Source organism: Panicum virgatum, chromosome 1N, assembly GCF_016808335.1.
Source record: "Panicum virgatum strain AP13 chromosome 1N, P.virgatum_v5, whole genome shotgun sequence".
Lineage (NCBI taxonomy): Eukaryota > Viridiplantae > Streptophyta > Magnoliopsida > Poales > Poaceae > Panicum > Panicum virgatum.
Window position 1 is genome coordinate 63,327,005 of NC_053145.1, and position 16,915 is coordinate 63,343,919.

Below are 16,915 nucleotides of genomic sequence, written 5' to 3' on the forward strand. Positions count from 1 at the left end.
ACCTGGAGACGCACGAGCACCATTTGCCTCTCCCGCCATGGTGCAGAAACCCTTGCGCCGACCGGCCGCCAAGCAAAGACCGATGAAGCCGGTGGCATCCTTGTCCCGCTTCTTCTTCTTCTTGTCGTCGTCGTCAAAGGTCGGTGAAGAAGAGCAGTCGGTGTCGGAGCTCTTGTCGAGGTCGCTGAGCTGCGCCAGGAAAGCCTTCTCCCGCTTCTTGGCCTTGTACTGGAAGCGCTTCTTGAGCGACTCCTTGTCGAAGCGTCCTCCCCAGTCACGACTGCGGTGCTTGTGACGCCGACGCTCCTTGTTGGAGCCTCCCTCGTCGCGGTCGCGGTGGCGGTAGTAGTCGAAGTTGTTGTTCTGGCCACCGCCGGACTTCTTGGGGCAGTCGGCGATGAAGTGGTTCAGATCGCCGCAGTCGTAGCACCCGGGGTTCTTCTTCCTCTGCCTATTGTGGTAGACACGCTGGAACTTGTTGATGAGGAGACACAAGTCGTCGTCGCCCAGCGTCTCTAGCTGCTCATCTGTAACAGAAGGCAAAGAGGCAAGAGAAAAGCCAAGAGCAGAGTTAGCGTTAGAGCTCGATCCACCTGGGCCAGTCACAAGAGCGATGCTCTTGGAAGGAGGGGCACCATTGAGCTTGGCTCGTGTCTGGTTATCCACCTCCGTGGCCTTGAGCTTGCTAAAAAGCTCATTCACGGTCAGAGTCTCATAGCATGCAGACTCGATGATCGTGTTCACCTTGAGATCCCACACAGAGCGGTCAAGTGCGTAGAGTAACTTGAGGGCCTTCTCGTGCTATGTGTAGTCAAGGGCATCAGCAGATCTGTTCGCACTGACTTTGTTCACGATCGATTGAAACTGACTGAACATGTCGCCAATGCTCTCACCCGGCCCCTGTGTGAAGTTCTCATATTCACGCCGGTGAGTCTCGAACAGTCAAGCCTTAACATGAGGTGTGCCATCGTGGTATTTCTTAAGGCACGTCCAGACTTTGTGGGCTTCCTGAAAACCCTGGACGCGTAAGAACTCCGCACGAGAAACGCCAGCGAACAAGGCATTGACATCCTTGGCATTAGCCTCGTGCTCGGACACCTGAAGAGGAGATGTCCGAACGGCAAGCACCTCGTACGCCTGGTTCTTGGTGATATCCCAGACATCGGCTCCCATGCTTTGCAAGAAGGCACGCATGCGAACCTTTCAATATGCATAGTCCTCGCCGGAAAACACTGGGATCTTACCAAGACTCGCCATGGTCGCCAAGTGGTTTTCGAACCGGTTAAGGTAAACCTCAACCAAGCTCTGATACCAATTGATGGACTGAAAAGGCGACCAGAGGGGGGTGAATGGGAGCCGATTAAAATTTATCGCAATCGGAAAGATCGGCTTAGTCCCGAAGTACACGCCCAACCCTAGAGTCCTAGGCACACTGTGGAATAGCTATGGTGAAGCTACACCAACACAAGAATTCCCTAGGAACAAATAAGATCCAATGCGGAAGCAAACACCGAAAAACAGCACAAGAACCAGGACGGTATAACTCACCAGTTGAACCGACGCACAGTTTTGAACAGCGTCGGTTCAACCGATGAGCAGAGCCGGCAGCAGAAAGAAACGAGCACCGATTGATCCGGCGTGGAGATTGACACGGCGTCGGTTCAACCGGTGTTAGCACACACCGGATAATCCGACAAAATCTAATCCAATCGCCGGTGCAGTTGTCCAGAGGGACTGCAAAATGACTTAATGGTCACCGGTTTAACCGACATAAAGAAAAGCCTATACGCCGGTGCAACGGGCCAAACAGCAAAACCCTAGCAGCTGAAAAACCTACTCATCGGTTGATCCGACGCATACAACTTCAAAGCGTCGGTTCATCCGGTGATAGGAAATACAGAGTCCAGAAACGTTTTTCCAGCCCGCGACCTTTGAAAACTTCGATGATTGGAGGGTCAAATCAAGTCCAAAGGAGCTCAAATTTTGCAGGCATGATCACAAAGGACTTGTGAACATGTACACGGAAGGAATCGACGAATCACTCCATGGTTTGGGAGGAATCGAAGAATTCCGAGCAAAAATGGGGGTTTTCTTTAGAACGCCAAAAACTTCGATTCGAGTGAACTCGTGATTCCAGGGGGATTAGCACTAGGTTAGATGTATTAGAATCACTACAAAGAGTCACTCGATCATTAGAAAACCACTCGTCATCTCGTGCTCAAGATTCATCCAAGGAAAATCGAATTCATCCAAAACAAAGCACAAATCGTACGAGATTGAATCGAATTCAAAACCTCGGAGGGCACAAGGAGGATTGGGCCTCCTTTTCCGATCAATCTCAGTACAAAAACTCAAAACTCCATGGTTCCAAAACCTACTCTAGAGAAGAGAGGGAGGAGGAACAGAGGGGAGAGAGGGCGCCAGGGAGAGGGAGATGACGTGCTGCCCAGGCAAAAGGAGGGCGAAAGAGAGAGGGGGGGTGAGGGGTATTTAAGGTACCCACGCAGGGGTCCAAAATACCCTCGACTCAAACTAGACACTAAAACGCCCGTAGGGGCAAAATCGGAAATATGTACACGATCTCATCCGACGGCGGAGTTTCTTTCTTCGACTCGAAGCCTTCTCCGCGATGCCGCCATGCCGATGAAGATCCGGTTCACGGTTTTGGGGGGTCCGCGAAACCCGGGTAGGTGGCCGGTTTTGAGAAAACCGCCAAAACTCCACGCGCAGGAAGATTCTCGCCTCCACGCCGTGGCCCTAGACGCCGTTCCCGCCTCGGCCTTCTGACGGCTCTAGATGCCGCCCGACGCCCGTCACCTCCCCGCCCGCAGCGAGGCCCTAGACGTCGTCGACGCCCGTGCCTCCACGACTTGGCGTCTTCAACCGCCGTCCGCCTCCTTGGTTTTGTGGCGCAAACCAAGAAACCCGCCTTCCGTCGTCGCTTGCGCCCTCGATTCAGGAGTGGACGCCACAGCTGCCGCCTGGCACGAGCTCCGGTCCTGGCTGCCCTTCACCGCCGTCCACCGCACGGTCCATCGGCCACATCACCTCCACGGTAGCTCTCCGTCGACACTGGACGCCCGTGTACCTGCAATCCAAAGACCAAGCGCACGATCACACCGCACGGTTGACAATTCACTCATCACAAGCATGATAGAGTACTCAACATTCCTCAACCGGGCATTGGAAGCATTCCATGACTTCATCAAGATTTATATTCTCGCAGCAAATAGGGTACACTGCACTCTTGTTGATGTTAGTCAGTAGCCCTGAAACTGCCCCAAAAGTTGTGAGAATGTGCAAAGTTTCCTGGACGTCTTCCTTAGCTGGATTCAAAAAAATGGCTGCGTCATCTGCATATAAACTTAGCCTGAGCTTGGCGGATCTGTTGGTGATTGGTGAGAGTGCCCCATCTCTTGTTGCCAAGTCAAACAGTCGTTGGAGCGGCTCCATAGCAAGGATGAATAGCATTGGCGACAAGGGATCACCTTGTCGCAGTCCGGTTCTATGCTTGAACCACTGTCCTCGTCCCCCGTTTAGTAGAACCGAAGTAGAGGCAGACGAAAGAAGTGTTGAAACTCATGCTATCCATTTCTGCCCAAAGCCCAATCTAGAGAGGGTTTCCATCAGGTAGTCCCATCTGACCCTATCAAACGCTTTTGCGATGTCAAGTTTTAGGAACAAGGTAGGTTTTTTCGATCTGTGCAGATCCCTCACCAAGTTCTGCGTGTATAGTAAATTATCATGGATGCTCTTTTTCTTGATGAACGCGCTCTGCGCCCTTGAGATTGACAACTGTAGTACTACGGACGCCATTGTGATTTACTTAGCAGAGGTGGGGTCGGTGATGACAGGCATGTGAGTTGCATCTTGATGCAAGAAAAGGGACTCGGTTGGTAGAAGATGTAGATGTATGCTCGATCACCCAAGTTCAACTCAGGCAAATTTACTAGGCTACTGCATAGAGGTGTTTATTCTGATAGATACCATTACAGCAATACTTTCGTACCAGTGTCACCATCAACTTCTCCTTCCGCTTAAAAAAGTATACAATTTTCTCAATAGTGAACCCCTGAGGCCCTGACCGGAGCCACGACATTAGCGTCAGATTTGGTCAGGGAGTGCTCTTTTCTTTTTCTGAAAAAACAGGAGAGGAGAGCTCCCCTATATTAAAAAAGGAGAAGTTCGATTTACACTCCCGAACTATCACAAAAGTCCGATTTTCAACCTTCAATTAGAAACCGGACAACATAGGCCATCCAACTGACCAAACCGGTCAAATTTGGCCCTTGGGGTGGTTTGCATTTTTCTAAAGAAAATAAAAATATTTAATTAGATCTAAAATATCAAAACTAATTCATTTTAAATTAAAATAATATGAAATCAGTACCAAAATTTTGCTAAAAATGTAACATATCTATTATTGCTCCATTTGAATCTTAGTTATTCAAAAATCATAGTTATAACTACAAGAAAAAAATATTATGAATATAAAAAAATAGGTTTGAATAATTGACAAGTACAATGCCAATAGACATGTTACATTTTTAGAAAAAAAATTAATACCCATTTCATAATTTTTTTATTTAAAGCGAATTACTTATGAATTTTTAGTTTAAAATTGAATATTTTAATTCTCATAAAATGGAAAACACACTTCAAAACCACCTAAGGGGCTAAATTTATCCGGTTTGAACAGTTGGATGACTTCTGTTATCCGATTTTGTAGTTGAATGTTTAAAATCGAACTTTTTTATAGTTCGAGTGTGTAAACAAGACTTTTCTCTATTAAAAATAGACCAAAAAGGTACAAATTACAAGAAAGAGCAAAAAAGAAAAAAGAACTAGAACTAAGTTTCACTCTCTAGTCATATCTTAATTTCAGGGAAGTACTTCTGTTTTGCTCTGTGGATAACCACGGCAAATTCATAAGTAAAAGCTGCCTTCATGATCTGTGTCGATGGCTGAATTACATTGAATATGAGGCTGTTCCTTGTTGTCCAGATGCTCCAAGTTAAAACGATGGTGACCTCCATAAAGGACGAGGCTGCAAGCTGCTGTTTCATGTGTCCGAAGGCTGCATAAGGTGACTACGAAGGATGGCAAATAAGTTATTAGAACCCCAGCATTCTTGAGCAAATTAAAGGACAGTGCAAAAACAAATGTTCAATCGTTTCATCCTCAGTACTTGCACAAAAGACTCAACTGTAATCTTCCAAATGCATATTACGCCTTCTTAACATGCCTCTTTGACCAAGTTTATAGAAAATAGTAATAATATTTTGAATGCTAAATGATAATAATTAGATCCATTATGAAATATATTTTCATAATTTACTTATTTGGTGTACTAATATTCTTCTATATAAATTTGGTCAAACTTATGCTACGACTTAGGACAAAGCAAAATATCTTACATTTTAGGATGGAGGGAATATGTCACAAAGCATTGGGCCAGGAGTAGTCTTATAAGCTCTTCTGACAAGCAGCTAGACAGGTCTTGAAGACATAATCTGTACCACTAATACTACATCAGACTGTTTTAACTGAAAGAAGGGCAAATTGTGTAGCATAACGTACAACTATCAACATAAAGCGTCTGAGTTTATTGTAACACGTACACACCAATTCAACAATAGCAGTGTTCACCATCAAGCCCTTATTTATGGGCTCTGCAAACCACAACACGGTATCATACATTTGGTAGCTTCTAACACACCAGAGATTAAGCCAAGGATGAATTGCCTGAGAGACCGAGACCGCACCGGACGAGGACCCCTAAAATCCTGGATCACCAGCTAAGGTTGCCTACTGTCATCTCATAACTGGAACCCTATGTTGAGTCCCGTTATGCATGCCGGCTTGCGCACTTGCCTGCCCAAAATGGCCAGAGAAGCTGAGATGATGACTTGGGTGCTGGAAGAAGGTGTCATCTCTGCGCAACATTTGAGTCACGGTCAAGCCAGGAGCTGAAGAAACAGCTTTCTTGCTATTGTCTTGTGGGGGCATTGCTTTGGGTGCCAACATAGTTTGATCTCTAGCTGTGCCACCACCAAGCCGAAGATGAGTTGAACCTGAGGAGCTTGTGCCATTTGTGGTGGACCTGGTGGAGGCATTGCGAGGCTGCTGCTGGAGCTGTTTAGTATTGAGGAATCGTCCACCCGAACCTCTTGCCCTCTTCATTGCATGAAGATGCCGAGACTCATGAAGGTAAGGCTGCCATGGAGATTGTATCCAATATTAGGCCAAGCGGAAGAGATACTGACAAAAAGTTTCAAGAATAGTGGAGGGATGAGACAATCAGGTCAAAGTAACTATGGGACTAGTAATACGGACCTTTCGCGCTTTGACTAGCTTGTTCTGAGCCTCTAACTTAGCACGGAACTGTCTTCTGCGAAGTATACCGTGATATTGTTTGGGATTCACATATATGGGCTCATTCTCTGCTAATTCCAAAGGCAAGGGAATTCTTGCAGATGTCCCCCCACCAGCAATTTGGGGATGAAACTGCTTTTATATACAACTGATCAGACAGACCCACAAAACTGATATTGTTTTATAAAGAAATCAGGTAAGCTATCTGATGTACAGGTGCCTCAAAATATGTGGATATCCCTGTGCTATATGTGGATTAACATGAGTACAATGGAATCCTAGAGAAAAGATTCGATGTGTCAATAACACAGGTCAATTTATACAGGTACAAACAGCTGCAACCATCTAAGTAGTACTATATGTGTGTGTCTGATTTCCTCAAAAAAAATTCTGTGTGTCTGAGAGTTGCCAGCAAGCTGATACCTGAGGACACAGAAAGCATTGGTATGCCCATTGTTCTGAAAACGGTACTGGACCAAGTTATCAGAGCATTGGTATGGCATCCACTCAAGTATGATTTTCACTTTTCAACCCTGATATCAACATCAACTATGGAAAAAAAACTAGCTAGTTTAGCTTCTCATATAACCAGCTATAGAACTAATAGATTCTGGGAATTTTCTCTGTGCTAAATAGTAGAAAGATTTATGAAACAATGTATCTGCATGAGGAAAAATGCAAAATCTGGCCCAAAGCTGCGCAAATAGACAAAAAAATAAGTGATATTATCCTTGCCTTCTAGACACTAGCTATTCATCACTGGAGAATAGAAACAGCTTCGGCTAGCTTCTTATTACTAGTAGCCATACGTTTTCTGATTACAGTTATGACCGATACCTGTCAGAGAGGCAGTGTTTTTGGAGTAAAAGGGCAATCTATAAATATGTCTCACAGAAGGGATTATATATGTTGAGTTGATAATAGCTCACGCATGCATATGCGTGGAACTAAGGATCAACCCAAACAGTGTCTGCTTGAAATGGAAAATCGGTAAGGTAGAAATGCTAGCATGCGCCATCAGCACTTTAGCTCAAAATCCATGAGAGATTTTAGTACAATAACTTATTAGAGGGGTGTACCACAGTGGCAGCACTGGCGCGTGACCCATAGGCTGCCCAAACACCTCCTGAGCCAGAATCATTGTATGGGTATGAAATGCAAGCCTGGGTACAGAAAACAGAAATCAGATGCCCAGCCCCATGTACACAATAGGGCGAACTCTCAAAATTGTTTAAACTATGATGGCGACTTTATTAGAGTTGAAAAAAAATGAAGTTTTGGATCGCATGGATCTTACTATTGGCTGGCCGTAGTCAATGCCTTGACTTGCAAATACAGGTTGCTTATTATCAAAACTTAAAGTTGATCTCATGTTATCAATAGCTGTTTTCCTCAAAGAGTTACCTGATAAAAGAAATGAAGGCATTGTTACACAGTGTAAATTACTAAAAGAAATTCGAATGTAACAAAGAATCCTAAATCAATCTAGCAAAAGAGAAGTACTAATATCCTCCAAAATATACAGTATCTCTTGCTTAGGTATTTCTTATACTGACAGAGTAAATATCAAAACTGATCTCTTGTTAGTTTCATTTAATTTCCATGAAGTGTGCTATATATAATCTGTAGAGTCATCACTTGTGCCTATTTTGGAGAGTTTTCCTAGTATACTAGAGCTAGAAAATAGTTACTCCTCCAGTGAAAAGAAAGTACAGTTGTAGAGTGTGTTGTCAAACTCCTTTAATTTCTCACCAACAATATCTTTATAAATACTAAAAATGGACATGTCGAAATTATGTGAGAAAAGTTGCCTTGAAAGTTGAAAAAAATAAACAAATAGTGTTGTGTTAAAAAAACAAACTGACACTTATCTGTGACATGGAGGGGAATGCCACAACATGTTAGTAACTCAGCAAGAGCAAAAGAAAATATATTTTGCCTGGGAACATGCATCTTACTACTACGTACGACAATTTTGAGTCATGTGCTTATTAATATTATGTGGCTCACACCATAAGCTTATCCTCGGAAAACAAGATGATGCATATACACGAAATGTTTTTATTCAATGCCCCAAGGTCCTTGTTCGTCATGCATTGTCACTCGAGAAAGACTCAAACATGACCAAGTTTGGGTTCCCTTACAGCTATGGGGCCGAGGCTCCATTTAACATAATATCTCTTTCATCTGTGATTAAAATTTTCTATGGCATAATGAGATAACAGTTGGGAAGCTTGATCTGCTTAGTAATGCGCACATAACAAGATGGATGATATAAATATATTCTAAATATCTGAATTACTAATTTAAGTTGTTGGCTAGCTTCACCTCAGCAGGCCTGACCTCGATCATGTGTTCTTTAAGGAAAAGAACGGCAAATCAAAGCTTCAAGAAACAAAACTACTATAGTTCAGAATTCAATACCTACAAATTGTATATGTGCTCATAACAAGGAAACCTGCTAAAAACTGTACGTTGTGGAAAGACAGGAGGGAAGGGGAAAAGAACAAACGAAACCTAAATTAAGATGAAGGCCGTAAGACTAGTAAATATCATAAGTTGTGATCCATAGAACCCGTTTCAAAAGAAATAACTGGCACTGTATAAGCACATATAGGAAAGGTCACTACCAAGTAATAACAAAACTTCTCTAACAGACTATACAAAAGTATATACAGTGATATGATCCCAAATCCTAATAACATAAACATGCATGCATATAGATCATAAGGCGTACAAGACTACTACAAGTCATCATAACAACTCCAATTAAGCTAGCTACTGGCAAGGAAGGCAATAAAAACACCATGGCTGCCATCGTGTTTAGCTGCACCCATGTCAGAAATGCTCCACCGCGGTGACATCCAAATAGCAGCCATATATCACAACAGTCCAGAAGACTAGTCAACCTGTGTGTCCAAGGGACATGCAACCAAATCCGCTAGCACACATAATCCCACATCAAAAGAAGATGCTAGCTCCAACTCCGAAGAACCCAACCAAGATCCTAAAATGTTCCACAAATTTTAATAACTACGCGAACATCTAATCCACTGTTTCGGGGACCAAGAATGCATGCGGGGGAAGAAACACGGTTCAAGACAGCAGCTGCAGTCCAAAGGACGCATGCATGGCGGATCAACGCAGGTTACTCATACAAGTCATACTAGTCTCATGGCGGAGAGAGAGTTGGAAACCTTTGGAAGCGGAAGAGGAAGACGAAGAGGGGAGAAGCATGGCTCCCACGCGCCTCCCTCGGTGCGTCCGCCGAGCAAAGCTGCGCCTGCGCCTTGCCACCTCCCCGTGCGTCCCTTCCTCTGGTTGTATTTCCGTTCTTTTATCCCCATCTTGTTCCAAGCAGCCCCCACAGATCTTTATTTTATTGCAAATTTCTATACCCACATGACCACATTCGGTGTGTGCCACTTTTTGCCACGGCAAGTGGGGGCAGCAGGAAACACTAGACAGCAAAGGTGGTTTCGCTCCCGAAGGCAAAGGTTGTATTTCCGTCTTGCAGGCGCGACTTGCAGGCTTATACCAGGAACAAAAAGATGCAACTGTTTTTTAAGGGTGGTTGTTAGATTTATTAACACTAGCATGTCAACCCGTGCTCCCGCACGGACTAATTAGAGTTATTTTTAAAAATAAATCATACAATTAATAACTATAATTATCTATTTCACACACTCGCATCTATTAAATATTCTAACACATATAAAATATATATTTATCATAATATTTGCAATAGATTTCATTTTACACCACACTTCTATGTGTATTTGATATATATAGTTAATTGAACTATTTATTTATAAATTAGTGTTCTCATCTCTTCATCGTACATGAATGCATTGTGACATTTATCGTGGATAGTATTTTTATGTAAGCAATAATATAATAATGATAGAAATAGTAAGTTACAATTTTATATTGATATACTTTAATACTTTATTATAACTATATAATTTAGATTCATATTTAGGGCTTACTTTAAATTTTAATAATGACATAATTGGATATTATATATATAAATTTAGGGCCGTTTTGCATTATTGTTTTAATGGCATAGGTGGGTAATTTACACGAAGATTAGGGGGTTATTTTATATTTTTTATAATGGCAAAGGTGAGTAAATTAGATACATGTTAAGGGGTTATTTTAGTCTATTTTTATAATGGCAGATGTGGGTAATTTATTAGAAAAGATAACAGATCCAATGACTATTATGATTAGAGTAGTCAGATGGATGGCTAGATATTTCTTATTTTTGTGAGAATTTATAGGACTTCTCTATTTTTCTAGAGTGCCCACCTAGTATCCTAGGTGGCCTCACGTGGAGGTTTCAAAGGAGCCTCTAATTAGTAATAGTAAGATAGGAACCGATTTATATCTAGATTCTGTTCATTAATAGTAGATGTCGCTATAAGCGAGGAACAAATCATACAAGGAGGTATAATTATGACCCACCTCGCGTGGTCTCGTCAATAAATTATGGTAACAATTATTTATTCGTGAAAAAAAGTAACACAATGGTAATGACGTATCTTGATGTGCATAATATAGTAGTGGCGTGACGACTTTTCTTCAGGGATACAACGCTCCTAGTTTACTTTTAGAGCCATTCCATATCATCATTGCCATGATACCAATTGTTATGCAACCAAAACAACTATAATTGAATTTCTATCATATTTGCATATTTTTATGAAAATGAGCATGTAATGCAGGCAAATTATGTATGCCCGGTCACACTGTGATTTAAATAATGTTAAATTAGTCGTAGTAATGATTTCTTCTAATAAACAAAGATAAAAGTATCGACGGATGACATGGCTAGAAAACAATATCTATTGTAGGTTGTTTACATGAGTTATTTGTTGATGAGTGTTTTACTTCAAAAAAAAAAGCCCTTGAGTGTTGTTTGTTTTATCAATAGAGAGGACCATTTTGTATCGTTATTATAGATGCACTATGAGGTAGTTGTTGCTATACATGACAAACAAATTATATAATCGGATATAGTTATTGTATTAGCCAGATTTGTCAAAGTAGTAACAGATATTTATTCATGGTGAGAATAATAAAATGTAATAGCGCAATTTGATGGTATAATGCAGTTTTATCGTGACCACTTTTGAAAACTTTTGGCATACGTTTTCAAGAAGAGGATGCTCATATAATCCACTTTTACCATCCTGATTTTTGGCATGTGAATATTCTCATAAAAGTAGTTGCAAAACCAGATAGAGAAACACTTTTATTTGTCTTTTTCCATTTCTTTGTATTGTGTGAATATCGTTTAGATTGTCCGGTTTTGTGAAAAAACTGACTTCTAAACTGCGGTTCGACCACTGGACCGAGGCCAGTGCATGGGTAAAATTGCCTAGGAGTCAAACCTGAGACCTGCTGCTAGCAGTGCTGCTGTGCTACCACTAGAGCTCATTGATGCTTGTGATAGATTGAAAATATTGACCCGCTCGTTCAGTTGAATCGTGAAATGATGACACTGCCGGTTCAACCTCCGGTCTGATCCTAATAACTAAGTTGAACCGGTCCGATCCTGATAACTAAGTTCTAGCTACGCTGCAATTTTGAATCATGTTGAATTGTTCGTAGTAATAATCAAGTAAATAAAGAGAAAAACAGTTGGCCGACCACAAGACTTCAAACGGCAAAAGAAAAGAGAATAGCTCTCAAGTTGATGTACCCATAGCAAGGGCTACGGTTAACATGGCACATCAATGTAATTAAAAAAAGGAAAATGGTACAAAACATCGTGAGCACCAAATTTTCCAATATACAACGTCAGGGCCGTGGCCCATCGTCCCCCGAGGTCACCGAGGTTTGTTGGGGCAAGCATCCGATGGTCCATAGAGCTGGGAGTGGGGCTGGTGGTTCGATGTCCCAGTAGTTTATTCCAGGGGTTGCTGTCTAACAGCAACGTTCGGTAAAGATAATAATGAAATGGAGTCTGGCTTCCGGGCACCCACAGGCTCGACCATGACGGTGTGAATTTTGATTATTAACTGTATAGTGTAGCTTTTCCTTTTGGAAAAAAAATACACTGCTACATACACAGACATTCATATATATGCACTATGCAGATAGTTGAGTGTGCGCACGCATGTTCTGAACACCTTCAAGAAACTAAGCCAACATTTTCTGGCACTAAGCAGAGAGATTGCTCCAAGAGTATTAAACGGATTGAATCTTATTCAGTTCGAAACAACGGCTGCATTTTAGTCATTATGTACCCTTTTTTAAAAGTGTTTATTGTTTTTGCCTGTCCCGACAAGCAGACAAAAGATTTTGACCCTTAGTTCACCTATAGCTCGAAATCTGCTAGGTGACAGAATTTAGTTTCTCTGAGACTCAGGTCGGCTTCACAGAAACAACAAAGTCATTGCTGTTAGCGTGCATCATCGGCAGTCCTGCAAGGATACCAAGAATCTTCTTCCCATTGCAGTGCAGTGTCAATGCCTTACTGCCCAAAGCACCACCATTAAAACAGATGTACTCTATGTTCATCAGCATATGAAGCTTACAGATGTACTCTATGTTTCAGAATCTGAAGCTTACTAGTAATAATAGCAGACTAGCAGCTTACGAGGAAGGGTCCCCCTCCTCCCCATGAGAAAGAATTCGGACAAAGCAGCAGCTTGCTCTGCCGCAATGGACTGATGGAGAACCAGAACCCTGTGCAATTTACAAATTACAATGCCGAATCAGGCGTCGCCGGACCACCGAAGCACACAGAAAAGCCCTGCTACATCTGCATGTAGCGATGATGCTATCCACTTTGGGGGCTCCATGTCCATGCCCATGCGTGCCTACCACAGGGTTCCCAAAGTAGCATTATTTTCCCCAGCGCTTGCTATTTCTGCCAAAAGGTTCCTTGCTACTTTTGCTTTCATGATGCAGTCCAATGGCAGCGAGATCTGGGCAGGCAGCCGTGCCTTTCTCCATGGAAGAATAGTCAGCACTCGGTACAGTACAAAGCCATGATAGATTGATAGGGGATGTTCGAGCTTCCAGAGGACGAGCAAGTGCAATGGCATGCGTACTAGTTGGCCTATCAGGAATTATGTTTGTGCTTTGTACCTTCGATACAAAGCTTCAACTGTCCCCTGGAACAAGCCTTTTTCAAGGTTTGTTTTCTCAGGATTCGCCGGGGAAAGAGTGGAACAACAGAAGTTGAGCTCGTTTCCACTTCTGAATAAAGAGTGGTCTGTACATGTGCAGAACCTCAGTGGGGTACTTACTTGTACACGGATACGATACGAATAACCGAAGTGGGTGATTGGTGAACATTCCTGTTCTTTAAAGGAAGCGGTGCCGACGGGAATATGGGATCCTTTCAGTATTCTGTGAAAGATAGCCAAGGTATATTCACCACTGAACAGACAGGCGGAAAGCAACCCATCGATGATAGGGCCAGACAAAGCTTCTTTTTTTTTTTGGACTAGGGACCAGACAAAGCTTGACGGCATAGGCTGCTGCTGCTATTCTTGAAGCCATTTAGTCGGCATAACCAAGGCTCAGGCCCCTACAGAACAGCGCCAATGGATCATGGTTGTCCCAGGGAAACTAGCAGTCAGATTTGCAGTTGCAGTTTTGCTTCCGTCAGTTTTGGAATTTTTTTTATTTTTATATTTTTTTCGACGATTTATCAAAAATATATGTGGCTATATTTTTTTTTCAAAAATGTCACCCTGCCGCCGGTTGGTTTGGCAGTAAGGAGTTACCGTCGGTTCATCCGGCGGTAAGATCCTTGGCCCACGGCCCATGGAAGATACCGCCGGTTCTAACGGCGGTAGCTCCTTACCGCCAAGCGATCCGGCGGTAAGTGCTACCGCCGCGCTGTAGCCCGGCTATAGTCGGCTCCCATAAATTTTTTTAATTGTTTTATAAGCTTTCACTGCTATAATTTTTTATTTTTAATTATTTTATAAGTTTTCACTGCTATAAATAAATGTATAATTATTTTAAAGACTACCTGAATTGTAATTATTATCTTTACATTTAGAGATATTTCAGAAAATAATAGAGATAGCGGAGATTAGGGAAATATTTTTTAAAAATTTATACAAATTAGATTTAACTCTAATAGTCTGTGACAATTTTTTGTCATGAGATATTCATGAGTTTCAATTACCATTTCGATGTATTGTCACCTTGCATCAGATTCTTCTGCACCCCCACTATAATTAAAAATATGAGAGTACTTACCGCCGTTTCAAATGGCGATAGACATGCGTGAACCATGCCTATAGACCAAATAGCTCCATCTATAAATAAAACATCGCCCCATCTCATATGAAGTCAGTAGCCATCTCATACGGAGTCTTTAGCCATCCACGCACGGCCACCATGTCTTCCTCTGGTTCTACCTACATTCCGTGGAACAAAATTAGAGAACCTGTGCCTCAAGGAGTGCAGGTTCCAATGTGCTTCTGCGGTTCGTTGTGCAAGCTGATGGAGTCCAAAGTTTTGGGCGATGACTTCGGCAGGAGGTTCTTCATGTGTGAGAACTACGAGTTCGATCCGCCAAAGCGCTACGGCAAGGACAAAGCGAAGGTATCACCTCGCACTATCTAGTTTGCGTGTTCGGAGTTCAGTATGTTAATTCTAACTCGGCTTGGAAATAGAGTCCACCACCTCTTTGTGATTTCATACAGTGGCTGGACACGGAGCAATCGACCGAAGCTAAGGAACACGTTGAGCGCCAAGCAAGGTGGGCTGCGGGAAGGTGGCAGCGAATGCTGCAAGAGGAAAAAATGGAGGAGAAGCGCAAGAAAGATAAAGAAGAGATCGAGAAGAGGTTCGCAGAAGTGGAACGTCGGCAGGCGGAGGAGCGTGAAGCTGATAGGGAGAGGAAGCGAGAGAGGGCCCGCCGTGCGAAGGAGGCGGGACCCGAGGCTATTAGGAAGGGGAAGTATCCTCGGTGCACTCAGTAGATGAATATCATGTAATGTTCGAATTTCATATTCCCTAAGGCATGTTAGGTCTAGATGGAGCACGACGTTAGCGTGTTCCATGTACATGCCAGTGCAATTGTTATTGTAATTTCAATGTCAAATTTATCGACATTGTGTAATTTGTACTAGCTGCAACTAAATTATTCAGAAGCATTGCCCTACAAATAAACTTTTCAGACCGACGTGATGACAACTCCATTGGCATATATTGGCCAGTACACACAATAAAAACAATAACCGTTCAAACATTGAACACAAATTAAATAGTGGTCCACACAATTCAACGCACAGAACACATGACATGGCATGTCAGGACCTGTTGCAAACTACGGTAACGAGGTCCAATACTAAAACTAACATGTCTTAGGTAATTCGAACAAACGTTACATTATTTATTCAGACGGAGCAGTACAACATCAATCATTCACGGGCAGTACCGTTATCACGTCCCGCGATGTCTGGTTTTGCACGCTCGCCTTTGCGTAAATCTTCATTCACCTTCTTTAACCACTCCATATATTGCTGATCACGATGAGTGATCCACGTGTCAATCCACTCATGAAAATGACACCAATGAGTATGCGTGTCATCACCAGCGTACTTTTACAAGCAAGAAACGATTCAAAGTTAATAAAAATAATAAAAGCATATTTACAAATTAATCTATACCTGTGATGTTGCACCTCTTTTTTGGACTTCCTCGATATTCTCGCAACACCAATACCTCTAGCCAAAAGTCTCGTAATCACGAGATATGTTCGGAACACAACGCATTTGGCAATAGCAATCGGGTGGCTCTACACCTTTCGGCCATACCTTGCAATCTGTAATACATCTATTGGGATCGTTAAGAGAAGGTCCTAAATTAGCCTCCATTTCCCTCTCCTCCTGCCACGTCGCTCTGCAGCCTGGCCCGCCCTAGTGTGGTGCTGTGAGTACGTCAGTGGCTCCGGCGGGATGGTCTGGCGAGTGGACCGACGACCCTGCTCAGGAACAGGCGTCTGTTCCACCTGACTGTAGTCCTGCGTCGCGAGTGGGGCACCCCCCAGCTGTGAAGTGCCGACGACCTCCTGCGTCGGTGCAGAAGAGAAGAACGTGTTCACCCACTCCATCTGCGCGAGGTCGTCTACCTCCTGAATCTCCTCATCGTCGTCTGTCCCTCCCACCTACCGGTACTCTGATTCACAAACTTCAATCCATCAATATTCAATTAAAAATGCACTTGTTACCGCAAATTAACAACTGGTCTTAGACGTACCTAAATCGTGTATTGGACGACGAAGAGACGAAGATCCAGCGCCGTAGGGATCCATCGACGGAAACAGCGACGAGCCGGGCGCTACACGAATAAGAAGTACAAGTTAATAAATAAAGTTTTACATGATACGGTATTGTAAGTGACACGAGGTTAGAGTACGATTTACCTGCCGAGTACAAATGTGCCGGTCGCGGCACGTACGTGGGCCGAACTGCAGAACCCGAAAGTGTCGTCATCGTTTCAGGTGGCGGTGGCGGTGGCGGTGGACCTGACTGTGCCGCGGGTGCAGACCATCGTGATGATG

General features: G+C 43.1%; 1 protein-coding gene and 1 long non-coding RNA gene across 2 annotated transcripts; both read right to left on the minus strand.

Moving 5' to 3' along the window:
- Positions 1–5,439: 5,439 nt before the first annotated feature.
- LOC120657354 (nuclear transcription factor Y subunit A-4-like) lies at positions 5,440–9,719 on the minus strand. Its single transcript, XM_039935655.1, has 5 exons — positions 9,573–9,719; positions 7,673–7,779; positions 7,455–7,538; positions 6,337–6,507; positions 5,440–6,216 (listed from the first exon to the last, which is right to left on the minus strand). Exons 1-5 carry the CDS (start codon positions 9,610–9,612, stop codon positions 5,815–5,817), a joined length of 804 nt encoding a protein of 267 aa, XP_039791589.1. The 5' UTR covers positions 9,613–9,719; the 3' UTR covers positions 5,440–5,814.
- A 6,518-nt stretch (positions 9,720–16,237) lies between these two features.
- LOC120654251 lies at positions 16,238–16,903 on the minus strand. The gene is made up of 3 exons (XR_005667036.1): positions 16,778–16,903; positions 16,612–16,692; positions 16,238–16,530 (listed from the first exon to the last, which is right to left on the minus strand). It is a non-coding gene; the product is annotated as an uncharacterized LOC120654251 (long non-coding RNA).
- Between the last annotated feature and the right edge of the window lie 12 nt (positions 16,904–16,915).